Consider the following 12,510-nt stretch of genomic DNA (forward strand, 5'->3'; position numbering starts at 1 on the left):
TATGTTATTATTTATGGTATTAAGCTTTGAGCATGCACCAGTGTTAATTTTGGCAGCAAATTTCGATTTAGTTTTAGTTATAGTCTTTTGACTAAAATGCCATTTTAGTTTTAGTCGTATTTTAGCCATCTGAATTGTTTTAATTTTAGTCGACTAAAATTGTGTTAATTTAGTCGACGAAAACGTTTTAGTCGGTTTTAGTCGACGAAATTAACACTGGTCTGCGGACGCCCACCGGCAGCCAATCTGATCCTGTCTATATAAGGTCTCACAGTTAAGAGTGCATGTCAGAGCACAAACCAAGCCATGAAATCTAAGGTATTGTCTTTAGACCTCCGAGACAGGATTGTATCGAGGCACAGATCTTGGGAAGGTAACAGAAACATTTCTGCAGCACTGAAGGTCCCAATGAGAATAGTGGCCTCCATCATCTGTAAATGGAAGACATTTGGAACCACCAGGACTCTTCCTAGAGCAGGTGTAACGTGAGAATTACCTACCCCGTGAGAATTACCTACCCCTCGTCACTTCCGGCCAGAAAGAGCTGAGCAGCGCAGCAGTGCGCATGCTCAGAGCCCCGGATACGTAATGGAAGAACAGAGGAGCTTACTAGTGCGCATGCGCACTAGTATGAAACGATCTCGGTGTACCGTGAGAAAAACCTACCGACGCGGCGCTTACATAAAACAGCTGTGCGGCAATACGAATCATCTCCGCTCCTGTCCCGGTCACTTCCCTGCTCTCGGCAAGTAAATATAAAAGCGGCTTTCGGCTCCGTGATTTATCTTTTCATACAGCCGCTGCCGCTTTTATATTTACTATCCGAGATCAGGGAAGTGACCGGGACAGGAGCGGAGATGATTCGTATTGCAGCCCAGCTGTTTTAATGTACCCGCTGCATTACATACAGTGCCGAGTCCCGGAAGTGACGAGGGGTAGGTTTTTCTCACGGGTAGGTAATTCTCACGGAACACCGACTCCCCCGCCAAACTGAGCGATCAGGGGAGAAGGGCCTTAGTCAGGGAAGTGACCAAGATAGTCACTCTAAAAGAGCTCCAGTGTTTCTCTGTGGAGAGAGGAGAACCTTCCAGAAGAACAGCCATCTCTGCAGCACTCCACTAATCAGACCAGTATAGTAGAGTGTCCAGACGGAAGCTACTCCTCTGTAAAAAGCACATGACGGCCTGCCTAGAGTTTGCCAAATGACATCCAAAGGACACTCAGACAATGGGAAACAAAATTCTCTGGTCTGATAAACAAAGGTTTAACTCCTTGGCCTGAATGGCAAGCGTCATGTCTGGGGAAACCAGGAAACATGCTCATCCATGTCTTTATATACCTTGCTTTGTGCACTGGTGCGCAGTCATGTTGGAACAGGAAGAGTCAACCCCAAACTGTTCCCACAAAGTTGGGAGCATAGAATTGTCCAAAATGCCTTAGGTTGCTGATGCCTTAAGAGTTCCCTTCACTGGAACTAAGGGGCTAAGCTCAACCTATGAAAAACAACCCCACACCATATCCCCGATCCACCAAATGGTTTAGACCAGTGAACAAAGCAAGGTCAATAAAGACATGGATGAATGAGTTTGGGGTGGAGGAACTTGACTGGCCTGCAGAGAGTCCTGACCTCACCAGAACAGAAAAATAGAGCTTTGGGATAAATTAGAGCACAGACTGCGAGCCAGGCCTTCTTGTCCACATCAGTGCCTGACCTCACAAATCCACTTCTGGAAGAATAGTCAAACATTCCCATAGACACTCCTAAACCTTGTGGACAGCCTTCCCAGAAGAGTTGAAGCTGTTATAGCTGCAAAGGGTGGGCCAACTCAATATTGAACCCTACAGACTAAGAATGGGATTCCATTAAAGTTCATGTGCGTGTAAAGGCAGGCGTCCCAATACTTTTGGTAATATAGTGCATATATAGGCATGGCGAGGTAGTAACTGCCAGTGGCTTATGTAAATAGCTACTGTCCACACTGTGCAATTAAAGATGGATGTAAAAGATTGTAACTAAGTAGAACAACGAGATATAAAGATACTGAGTCCAGTCCAGCAGATACTGCAGTGACAGCTGGATAAAAAGCTGTGTGCACAGGGATGGACAAAGCCAGATGGATGGTTTGGCTGCACTCCCATACTGCTATGTGCAAAAGACCCACACAATCTGCACCCCTCCCGGGGACTTGTACTAATGTGGTGAGCTATCTTAAAACACAGGCTCCGAATGGATTTTTCACTGCCGTGTGACAGGAGTAGGGAGTCAGCACACTGTGTGTGCAAATAGCACCGCCTGGATTCAGCTTAACCCGCTGATGTATAAGCCAGGACTGGTATATTCCTTCATTATCTTCACCCCTGCCTCGGGCTGTGTAAGTGTTAAATGCTGGTTCACCTTTCTGCCATCTTGGGGACCCCCATGGTGGCGGAACTCCAGGGCCCGGATGCAAGTGCAACCTTTGTGACCCTGGTAGCTCCACCACTGGTAAAGCATATTCAGTATCTCACAAAAGTGAGTACACCCCTCACATTTTTGTAGATATTTTATTATATCTTTTCATATGACAACACTGAAGAAATGACACTTTGCTACAATGTAAAGTAGTGAGTGTACAGCTTGTATAACAGTGTAAGTTTACTGTCCTCTCAAAATAACTCAACACACAGCAATTAATGTCTAAACCACTGGCAACAAAAGTGAGTACACCCCTAAGTCTAAATGTCCAAATTGGGCCGAATCAGCCATTTTCCCTCCCTGGTGTCATGTGACTCATTGGTGTTGCAAGGTCTCAGGTGTGAATGGGAAGCAGGTGTGTTAAATTTGGTGTTATCGCTCTCACGCTCTCATACTGGTCACTGGAAGTTCAACATGGCACCTCATGGCAAAGAACTCTCTGAGGATCTGAAAAAAATAATTACTGCTCTACATAAAGATGGCCTAGGCTATAAGAGCTGCAACTGAAACTGAGCTGCAGCATGGTGGCCAAGACCATATAGCGGTTTAACAGGACAGGTTCCACTCAGAACAGGCCTCACCATGGTCGACCAAAGAAGTTGAGTGCATGTGCTCAGCGTCATATCCAGAGGTTGTCTTTGGGAAATAGACGTATGAGTGCTGCCAGCATTGCTGCAGAGGTTAAAGAGGTGGGGGGTCAGCCTGTCAGTGCTCAGACCATACGCCGCACACTGCATCAAATTAGTCTGCATGGCTGTTGTTCCAGAAGGAAGCCTCTTCTAAAGATGATGCACAAGAAAGCCTGCAAACAGTTTGCTGAAGACAAGCAGACTTAGGACATGGATTACTGGAACCATGTCCTGTGGTTTGATGAGACCAAGATAAACTTATTTGGTTCAGAGGGTGTCAAGCGTGTGCGGTGGTAACCAGGTGAGGAGTACAAAGACAAGTGTGTCTTGCCTACAGTCAAGCATGGTCATGGGAGTGTCATGGTCCTGGCCTGCATGAGTGCTGCCGGCAACGGGGAGCTACAGTTCATTGAGGGAACCATAAATGCCAACATGTACTGTGACATACTGAAGCAGAGCATGATCCCCTCCCTTCGGAGACTGGCCCGCAGGGCAGTATTCCAACATAACAACCCCAAACACACCTCCAGGATGACCACTGCCTTGCTAAAGAAGCTGAGGGTAAAGGTGATGGACTGGCCAAGCATATCTCCAGACCTAAACCCTATTGAGCATCTGTGGGGCATCCTCAAACGGAAAGTGGAGGAGCGCAAGGTCTCTAATATCCACCAGCTCCGTGAGGTTATCATGGAGGAGTGGAAGAGGACTCCAGTGGCAACCTGTGAAGCTCTGGTGAACTCCCATGCCCAAGAGGGTTAAGGCAGTGCTGGAAAATAATGGTGGCAACACAAAATATTGACACTTTGGGCCCAATTTGGACATTATCACTTAGGGGTGTACTCGTCTGTTATTTTGGAGGGGACAGCAAATTTACACTGTTATACAAGCTGTGCACTCACTACTTTACATTGTAGCAAAGTGTCATTTCTTCAGTGTTGTCACATGAAAAGATAGAATAAAATATTTACAAAAATGTGAGGGGTGTACTCACTTTTGTGAGATATTGTAAGGGGAAGTCATTAATGATTCAGGAGGAAGTTAAGAAATTAATTATCATTGAAGCTTAAAAGAGGTTATAGTGCCAGCTGTCTTCTTTAATGAACAAAAGCTTATAATGGTGACCAGGGCTGCATTTGTAGCTACTGGAGCCCCAGCTGGCCCTTCTTACATTCAAGCGGCACCTGAAAGTTGGATTCTCTTCTGCACACTGCTTATTGGTACGTGTCTGGTCACAAAACAGTATGCAGCTCCAACCCTTCAGTGTGGTGGGGTGCTCTGGGACATGAATAGGAGGGTTGTTGCATCAGTGAGCTCCCCCCCCCCCCCAGGTGCCTCAGCAAGCTTCATGCTATGGTCCCAGGACACACCCCCGGCACAGCTTTCATTGGACAAATAACTGAAATTCTGGACTGTCCAGGCAAATCAGGAACAGTTGACATGTGTGCTTTAAAGTATTTGTAAACTACAGTCATGGAATTTGAGCAAAGCACATATATCTGTAGTGGTTACTTATCTCTCTCCAAAGCTCTAAGTGTCATTTCTCTCTGGTGCTTTGTTTCTCTGTTATCAGCACTTCTGAGAAGTTTTCCCGACACATGAGATAAAATTTGTGATGGGGAGGGAGATAAGCACGGAGCTTGTCTATTCAGAATACAGCTCTGCATGTTCCTTCAATCCTCTGCCTATGTGGGAGGGGTGGGGGGTGTCCCTTTCCTCCTATCAGCTCTCCCACACTGTAGCTGCAGCCTCTCTGCCCCCTCCTCTGTGATACAGACAGATGCGGAAGGACTTTATCACTTTTCTGCCCTTTTGCAGGGGTGTAGGGTAGAGAGGACTGCAGATATACATGTAAAACATATGTAGGAAGACTTGTTTCATCTCTGTGCATCATCCGAGGCCAGTCACTTCACTTGGTACATGTGAGAGTTTACAACCACTTTAACCACCCACCGCAGATATACTGCGGCAGGGTGGCCGCTCTTTGCCAGATCACGTATCTAGTATGTGATCTGACACTTCGGATCTGGGGCGCACATGTGGCGCTGGGGATCTGCTCCTGCTGTGGTCCCGATGTCCGCCGGCACCCGCCGATTGTACAGTACACAGTCAGTTCAGCGGTTTGCCTTTGTAAGCAAGCAAATTGTGGTTCTGTCAGTAAGGAAGATATTGATCCTGTGTTTCTGCAAAACAGGACCACGAATCAATGCCTTCCCACAGTAAAAGCACCCCCCCCCAGTAAGAATGCACAGGCTAGGTACACAGTTAACCCTTCGATCACCCCTGATGTTAATCCCTTCCCAGGCAGTGTCATTAGTACAGTGACATTGCATATTCTTTAGCACTGATCACTGTATTAGTGTATGTGGTCCCCAAAGTTAGTGTTTGATTTGGCCGCCGCAATATCGCAGTCCGCTATAAGTCACTGATCACCACCATTATTGGTAAAAAAAAATATCCCATAGTTTATAGACGCTATAACTTTTGTGCAAACCAATTGTAGCACCCTCCTAGGTAGGTGCTAGGAAAAAGCATCTATTGCTCCTGCTGCTTATCAGGGGGCCTGATCTATTAGTTTGCCTGTCACGTGTTTCCAGATGTGATTCACTGGGTCTGAGGGAGTGTCCCCATTTTATCCAATGAGGGAGCTTGTTGGACAGTGGAGGAAACCTAGCCAGTGACACATCAGGTTTTATGACAGTCCCAGTGGAAGGGCATTCCTGCAATGCATCCTGGGATTGATTATAAATACTGAGGGGACATGTGACAGGGAGTTTTTGGCGTGAAGCAAAGTCCCAGGAGGAGGTGGACAGCTGTCTCTCCTCCTGCTGTGTGAGAGGAAAGTGGTTTAGGCAGTTGCCCTAGTGAACCAGGTGTGGAGCTGAGCTGCAGAGGATCCAGTGTAGCTGATGGTGGAGCTGCTGGCAGAGTCTCTTGGGGAAAAACAGTGTCCGTGAGTACCAGGAGATTTGCCTAAGGGTCTGCCCAGGAAGGGGGACCACTCCAGTGAAGTCATGGGATCAAGGAGCTAGCTCACACAGAGAGAATTACAGAAAAGAGGGTGCCGTATAGATAACCCTGAAGAATAGGGACAAAGGGGTGCCAGGAAGGCCCCTGAAGAGTGTTCTGCAGTGCAGTCAAGTTTATCTCAATAGTTCATTAACTACTTCTTCACCACTACTGACAAGGTGATGCAGCGGCCTTGCCGCATTCAGCAATATTCAGTCATCCCAGCAGATTGTGTATAGTTATAGAAGTTTGAGTATCCCACTCGTTCCCCTTCTCCTACCCAAGTTCTCAATAAAAACACAAAAACCAAAGCTACTGGACTGTTTCCTGACTGAGCTAAAACACTTGGGAAAATGTTGAACTGTCATGCTGTTGCTAATGGTAACCCAGGGGACCAGCAGCTCCCAAGGGAGTAGTGCTACACAATCAATATATGCTTATTGGGATTTTGTTTTTACAAAAAATATGTAGCAGAATACATTTTGGCCTAAATTGATGAAGAAATTTGATTTTTTTTTTTTGGGATATGTTTTTGTGCAGAAAGTAAAAAATGTTTTTTTTTTTTTAATTGTCTGTCTTTTTTTTGTTAATAGCGCAAAAAATAAAAACCGCAGTGGTGATCAAATACCACCAAAAGAAAGCTCTGTTTGTGGGTTTAATTGGGTACAGTGGTGCACTACTACTAAAAATCCTTAAAACGCCAGATTATTAAGAAATGCTGAACTATCCTTTATAAGAGCATTGCTCATATAATGAAGACTAAATATTTCCATCTTCTTCTCAAGAAACAAGACGTCAACCTGACAAGTGAGCTGCAATGAACCACAAAGCATGGGGCGGTATCATCTTATCTCCTGAAAGCATTATATTGATATACCATAAAATCTGATTGCAATCTAGCAGAACATCTCTCTGCTCACCTTCTTGTCTCTGCAGCAGTTCTTTCCCAGCCTTATATCGTGCCTTTGCTGCCTCCATACGAACTGGCTGTTTCTCTAGAGAATAGACTTTCCTAAAGTTGAACTCTTCTTTTTCATTCCACCAGCCCTGTGCCAGGGCATGTGAGCAAAGTTGTGGGTGTTTCTGCCATATATCTGTGCCAACGCTCAGCTGGTTAGAGAGGTTTCGTGCACCCCCTATGTAGGAGACACAATATACATGGAATTGAGCGGGACATCTACCATTCAGTCTACAAAAACAATGTATATTTGGAAATGAATAAATAAATAGCATAATGAAATACAGGAATTAGATATCGCCTTGTATTGTGGCTGAATAACCTTGATACTAACCCCCTCCAACTAAATTTCCCTTACCCCAAAAACAAACAACTGGAAACCATTGTAGGATTTAAAAAGACTATAGTAGCCATTTTATTCAAACACAAATATACAAAAATGACAACCTTTTCGAAATCCATTTTCATTCTGAAAATGTAGAACATTAAACATTCCTCAATAATGACTGACTTTTCTTTGGTCTAGGATCTTTGAAGGCACATTTATTTTACTAACCGGCTGTATCCACCACCATTCCATTTCAAGGTCCTCCTTCAAGCCGCAACTGCACCGACTCAAGAACAATTTAACTCTCCATTCCTTGATACAGCCATTGGCACCTTACTGCCTTAGCTTAAACATGGTAGGTACCCATATCGGTGATGGGTCCAACCCCGTAATTTCCACATTTTAACCACCATCTACCCACCTTCGAAGATCCCCAAGACCCCTGCCAGCTGCTACAACAATATTCTGAAATTACGAAACTATAATCAGGACTCACAGCGTAGTTAGAGAACCCCATTTGCTAACCATAAGTCCTCAAACATAAAACCAAACAATACATTCCAGAATAGTAAAATGTAGGGAGGGAGGGAAAAAGGCTTGTCTGTCCCAATTCTGTTCCAACTGACCATGAGGCAAGTGACTGACAACCCCTTCTAAGACCACCATGACCACCATGGCCCCACCCTGCCGCTCCCTGCCGTACCCAATCAGGTGAGACCCCCTGCCACTTTGAAGCATACACTTTTTTTAACACTATCAAACCCTCCAGCCTAACTGCAAACATAGCCGTGTTCGCCTTTCATATAAGCTGCGCCTCCAGCTACCTTTTTTCAACTATTGCTAAAAGATCACACTGAATCAACAATAACAAAATTGAATTTCATGTTTTGTTTAAAAAAAAACAAAAACAAGAAAGCATCTTAAAGAAGTAGAAGTATTGGCACCCTTAAAAAAAAATGTGCAGCAGCACTTAAGTGGAGCTCCACCAAAAAGGGTAAACTCTGCCTGTTTGCGGCCCCCAATGCTGCATTTAGCACCTTTTTTTTTGGGGGGGGGGGTTTGACAGGTACCTGCTTCCACTTCCGGGAAAGATCCATGGGGGTGGAGGAACTTGACTGGCCTGACCTCAACCCCACAGAACACCTTTGGGATGAATTAGGGCGCAAACTGCAAGCAAGGTCTTCTCATCCAAAATCAGTATCTGCCCTCACAAATGCGCTTCTGGAAGAACGGTCAAACATTCCCATAGACACTCCTAAACCTTGTGGACAGCCTTCCCAGAAGAGTTGAAGCTGTTATAGCTGCAAAGGGTGGGCCAACTCAATATTGAACCCTACAGACTAAGACTGGGATGCCATTAAAGTTCATGTGCATGTAAAGGCAGGCGTCCCAATACTTTTGACAATATAGTGTATATGATAGTACACTTTGACCACAGATACACATGAAATGTTTGTGGTTAAAAAAACTCTCACTTTTAAAATACTGAAAGCGGCTGACAGGTATGAAGTGCAGGTAGCCACAGGTAACTGCTTATATCTGCAGCAGCTAAATACCAGGCTGTTCTGATAGGACAAAGCTTCAGCATTTGGTGAAGCTTGTCCCCACCTTTCAGCATCCCTCCTATCGGTCAATCAATATGTAATCCTTCACAGCAAAGAGACAATAGTAATGTATGGGGGCAAACACAAGGGCTGCTGTTAGAAATCGCGGGGCCCCGTACAGAATACTAATACTAATACTAATACTATTAGCAGACACAAATATAACATAACTCACATAATTCCTGCTAAATCTAAAAAAAAAAAAAAAAAATGTGTTAAATAAAAATGAAGATGAGATGAGAAAAATATACAGGCTGGGCAGTTGGAGCTCAGTGATCAGAGAGACAGAGGGGGGAGAAACAAAGTTACAAATAAACTCCTGAGCAGAGATAACATTAGAGCCAGTGCTGGGAGGGGGGCCCACACAGGGAGGGGGATTAGTGAGGGACAACTGTCTCTTTCTCAGCAGATAAAAGCTGATAGCAGGGAGAGGGACAAATCAGATTCAGGTGCTGGAGTAAGTTTTCTCTATTTGTTGTCCATCACAAATCCCCCTTTCTGTGTGGGCCCCCCTGTGTGCTCGGGCCCCCTACAAGAGGGCTGGTGGCCCCCCCCTATCAGCGGCCCTGGCAAACACTATCTGGAAATGTTAAAACTTTGTCCAATCAGAACAACATTCAGGTGTAGCAGAGAGATTTCATAGCTGCTGCAAGTATGTGCAGTGTAACTGCATTGCAGGTAAATGCTATGGAGAGCTTGTACTTGGAACAGACTGTAGACAGAGCTTTCCATAGAATTATATGGAGATTGTAGAGTACTGTTGAGCTCTTGCTGGAACGTAGATAGGTGATTATAAGGCTGGAAACGGGGGGGGGGGGGGGGGGGGTTAAAAATAGAAGTGTAACTTACTAAAAGTTCAGAGTAAGATTAGAATGAAAACAAATCACCCAGAAAACGCTTGCACGTTCACCCGTGTTTCCATATGTGCATATTTGTATGTCTTGCAATGCTTCTCTGCACAGTTTAGAAGATACAGGAAATACTACAGGTCCTTTTACCACTTTTTTTTTTTACTAAGTCGCATTGTGTTTACATGCGTTTGTGCACGTTGTACAAAAAAAATGCAGCCAGCTCTATTTTTTTTAACCACACTATACTACAATTCAATGGTGTGAAAAAATTCACGTTATTGTCTATGTGTTTAGAATGTATTTATGAACAAATCTGGTGTGTACAGGCTCTAAGTGTTTGGTGGGAGACTAAGCGTTAAGAGTGCTTTTTTTTTTTTTTCACCGGTAGGGTACATTTTAGGCTACAGGGCAGTTTAGGGTTAATTCTTAGAGTCATGTCAGGGGCCAGGAAAGGTTTTACATTGGGGAAATGCCCATACACATCTTACTTTCAAAAGCCTTGGACTTAGAAGAATCGCACTGAAAATAACAAACTGCCAGGAAATACCCTGTAATACGGGATAAGGCCATGTTCAAAGCAATATTCTGTAACTCACCAGTAATCTTCTCAGCTGCCCAGTACTGCCCAGCTGTCTCAAGCACGTATGCTTCTTGGCGGTCACACAGTAGGAATGTGTTGTGGTACATGAAGGGCTCAGGCTCCTCTCTACAGCTGCCCCCCTGACCATAACATGCAAGAAGTTCAGTTATAACATGCACAGCAGCTTTGGCAGAGGTTGCACGCTCCAGTGCTAATCTGCAGAGAGAAGGAAAAAAGAACAAGGCTGTTATCATTGTAACATTGACTTTTGCAATCATAATTTGTCTTATTTGGCTTTTACATAATGACCAGACTTCTTGAGAATAGGTTCAGACAATTAAAATAGTCTTGTTTCAGTATTGTAGGTGGCTTGATTTCCCTCTCTAATGGCGCTTTTCCACTGCATGGAACCGAACGGTTCGGCTCGCTTTTGTGCTTTTCCACTGCTGGTACCACATGGTATAGCAAACCATACCGTACCGAACCGTTCCAACACCATACCATGCGGTACCAGCAGTGGAAAAGCAAACCGGGCCAAGCAGGGCTGAGTAGAGCCGAGCCGGTACTTGCAGTGGAAAAGTGCCATTACAAACCAGTTTTGTATGGGGGATTGCACTTCACGGTGGTGGGGTTGGGTTGATAAGAGGGAGGCATATGCCAATAAGAGTGACAAGGTCTGGAGAACTAGAGGAAAGTGTTAGGAACTGCTCTCCCGGTACGCATGTTCACATCTGGTGCCTCTCCTGGTACACATCCCCACATCTGGTGGCAATGCCCCATGAGTTTTGGTCTGACATATTCCAGATGCTCACTAAATTATTCTTAGATACCATTTCTCCTGACCCCCTCATGGCCCTTCTAATTGAACGCCCTCTGACTTTAACCACTACCCAATTCAAATTATTATTATTATATATTACCACAGCTGCTTAGCAAAATATTTGTGAAGGCCTGGAACTCCCCCTCTATACTTATTGTGGAGACTAAAAACAGGATCACTCAATCCACCCAAGTAGAGCCCACAAATATGAAAGACTAAGACAACTTTGGGTGGCTCACTTCCTTCCTTCCAACTTTAATGAGTTCCTACACCTACCCTAGCCATGTCATTGTGTCACTGGCTAACCTGATCATCTCGTTACCTGTCTGCACCCCACTCCTTGGGAACCTCCCATTTACCCCCCACCCCCCTCCAATTTTTTTTTCCGGTCTCCTCTTCTCCCTCTTCAGTCTTTCCTCTTCTGTGGTTGGAACCATGGTACTTGTGGTTAGGGCGCTATTGTACAGTCTCTGCTGCTTACTCTTAATGGACATGACCGCTCGTGTCAACACAAAAACCAAAACTTGTCAACTGAATTTTTGTTTCATCTCAGTATCTCTGAAAGTATATAAACCAGAGGGTCAGCATCACAGGCAGACATTATCATTTTAAGAAAGATGTTAGGGATGAAAGCAAACATTTTCCCCAAATTACAGGTTGCCATTTTAGCCTATCTTGTCATTTATAGTATAATGCCTAAGTACCACTTTCCCTTTGTCACTGAGGGATTCTGCTTTCAGTCCTAAATTTAGCCAAACAATGCATGTTCTAGCAAGGAATCCCACTCGCCAAAACACATTGGTGTTTCTCTAGTGAGATCTCACCTTCAGCACACATACACGTTGGTCTTCCTCCAGTGAGTTCCCAATTTTAGCACAGTTGATTTAAGGAAGGAATCAGCTGATCTAAGCAAGGTAGCAGCTTTGCCGCCCCCAACTTGGTGCATCAGGCACAGAGAAGCCACGCAATTTGCATGGTATGTACTGGCATGGTACCTTGAGATGTCAACTGTGTGGAAAGTGGGGTCCCCCAGGGTTCTGTCCTGGGGCCAATCCTGTTTAATTTATTCATAAATGATTTAGAGGAGGGGATATCTAGTACAATCTCAGTATTTGCGGATGATACTAAACTAAGCATGCCAATATCTTCTATGCAGGATGTGGAAACCTTACAAGCGGACCTGAACAAAATAATGGGGTGGGCAACTACATGGCAGATGAGATTTAATGTTGAAAAATGTAAAGTAATGCACTTGGGGGCCAGAAACCAGAAAGCAAGC

The 12,510-nt window shown here is 44.7% G+C and overlaps 1 protein-coding gene across 1 annotated transcript in view; it reads right to left on the reverse strand.

The window, feature by feature from the left end:
* SCRN2 (secernin 2) overlaps positions 1 to 12,510 on the reverse strand; it is a 38,313-nt gene that overhangs the window by 7,074 nt on the left and 18,729 nt on the right. Inside the window, exons 4-5 of the mRNA XM_082271872.1 lie at positions 10,428 to 10,627; positions 7,011 to 7,226 (exon numbers count right to left, since the gene is read on the reverse strand). Coding sequence (XP_082127998.1) covers positions 7,011 to 7,226; positions 10,428 to 10,627 — 416 coding nt within the window. The remainder of the gene's footprint in view (positions 1 to 7,010; positions 7,227 to 10,427; positions 10,628 to 12,510) is intronic.

Source organism: Pelophylax lessonae (assembly GCF_965119305.1).
Source record: "Pelophylax lessonae genome assembly, chromosome: 11".
NCBI classification, from domain to species: domain Eukaryota; kingdom Metazoa; phylum Chordata; class Amphibia; order Anura; family Ranidae; genus Pelophylax; species Pelophylax lessonae.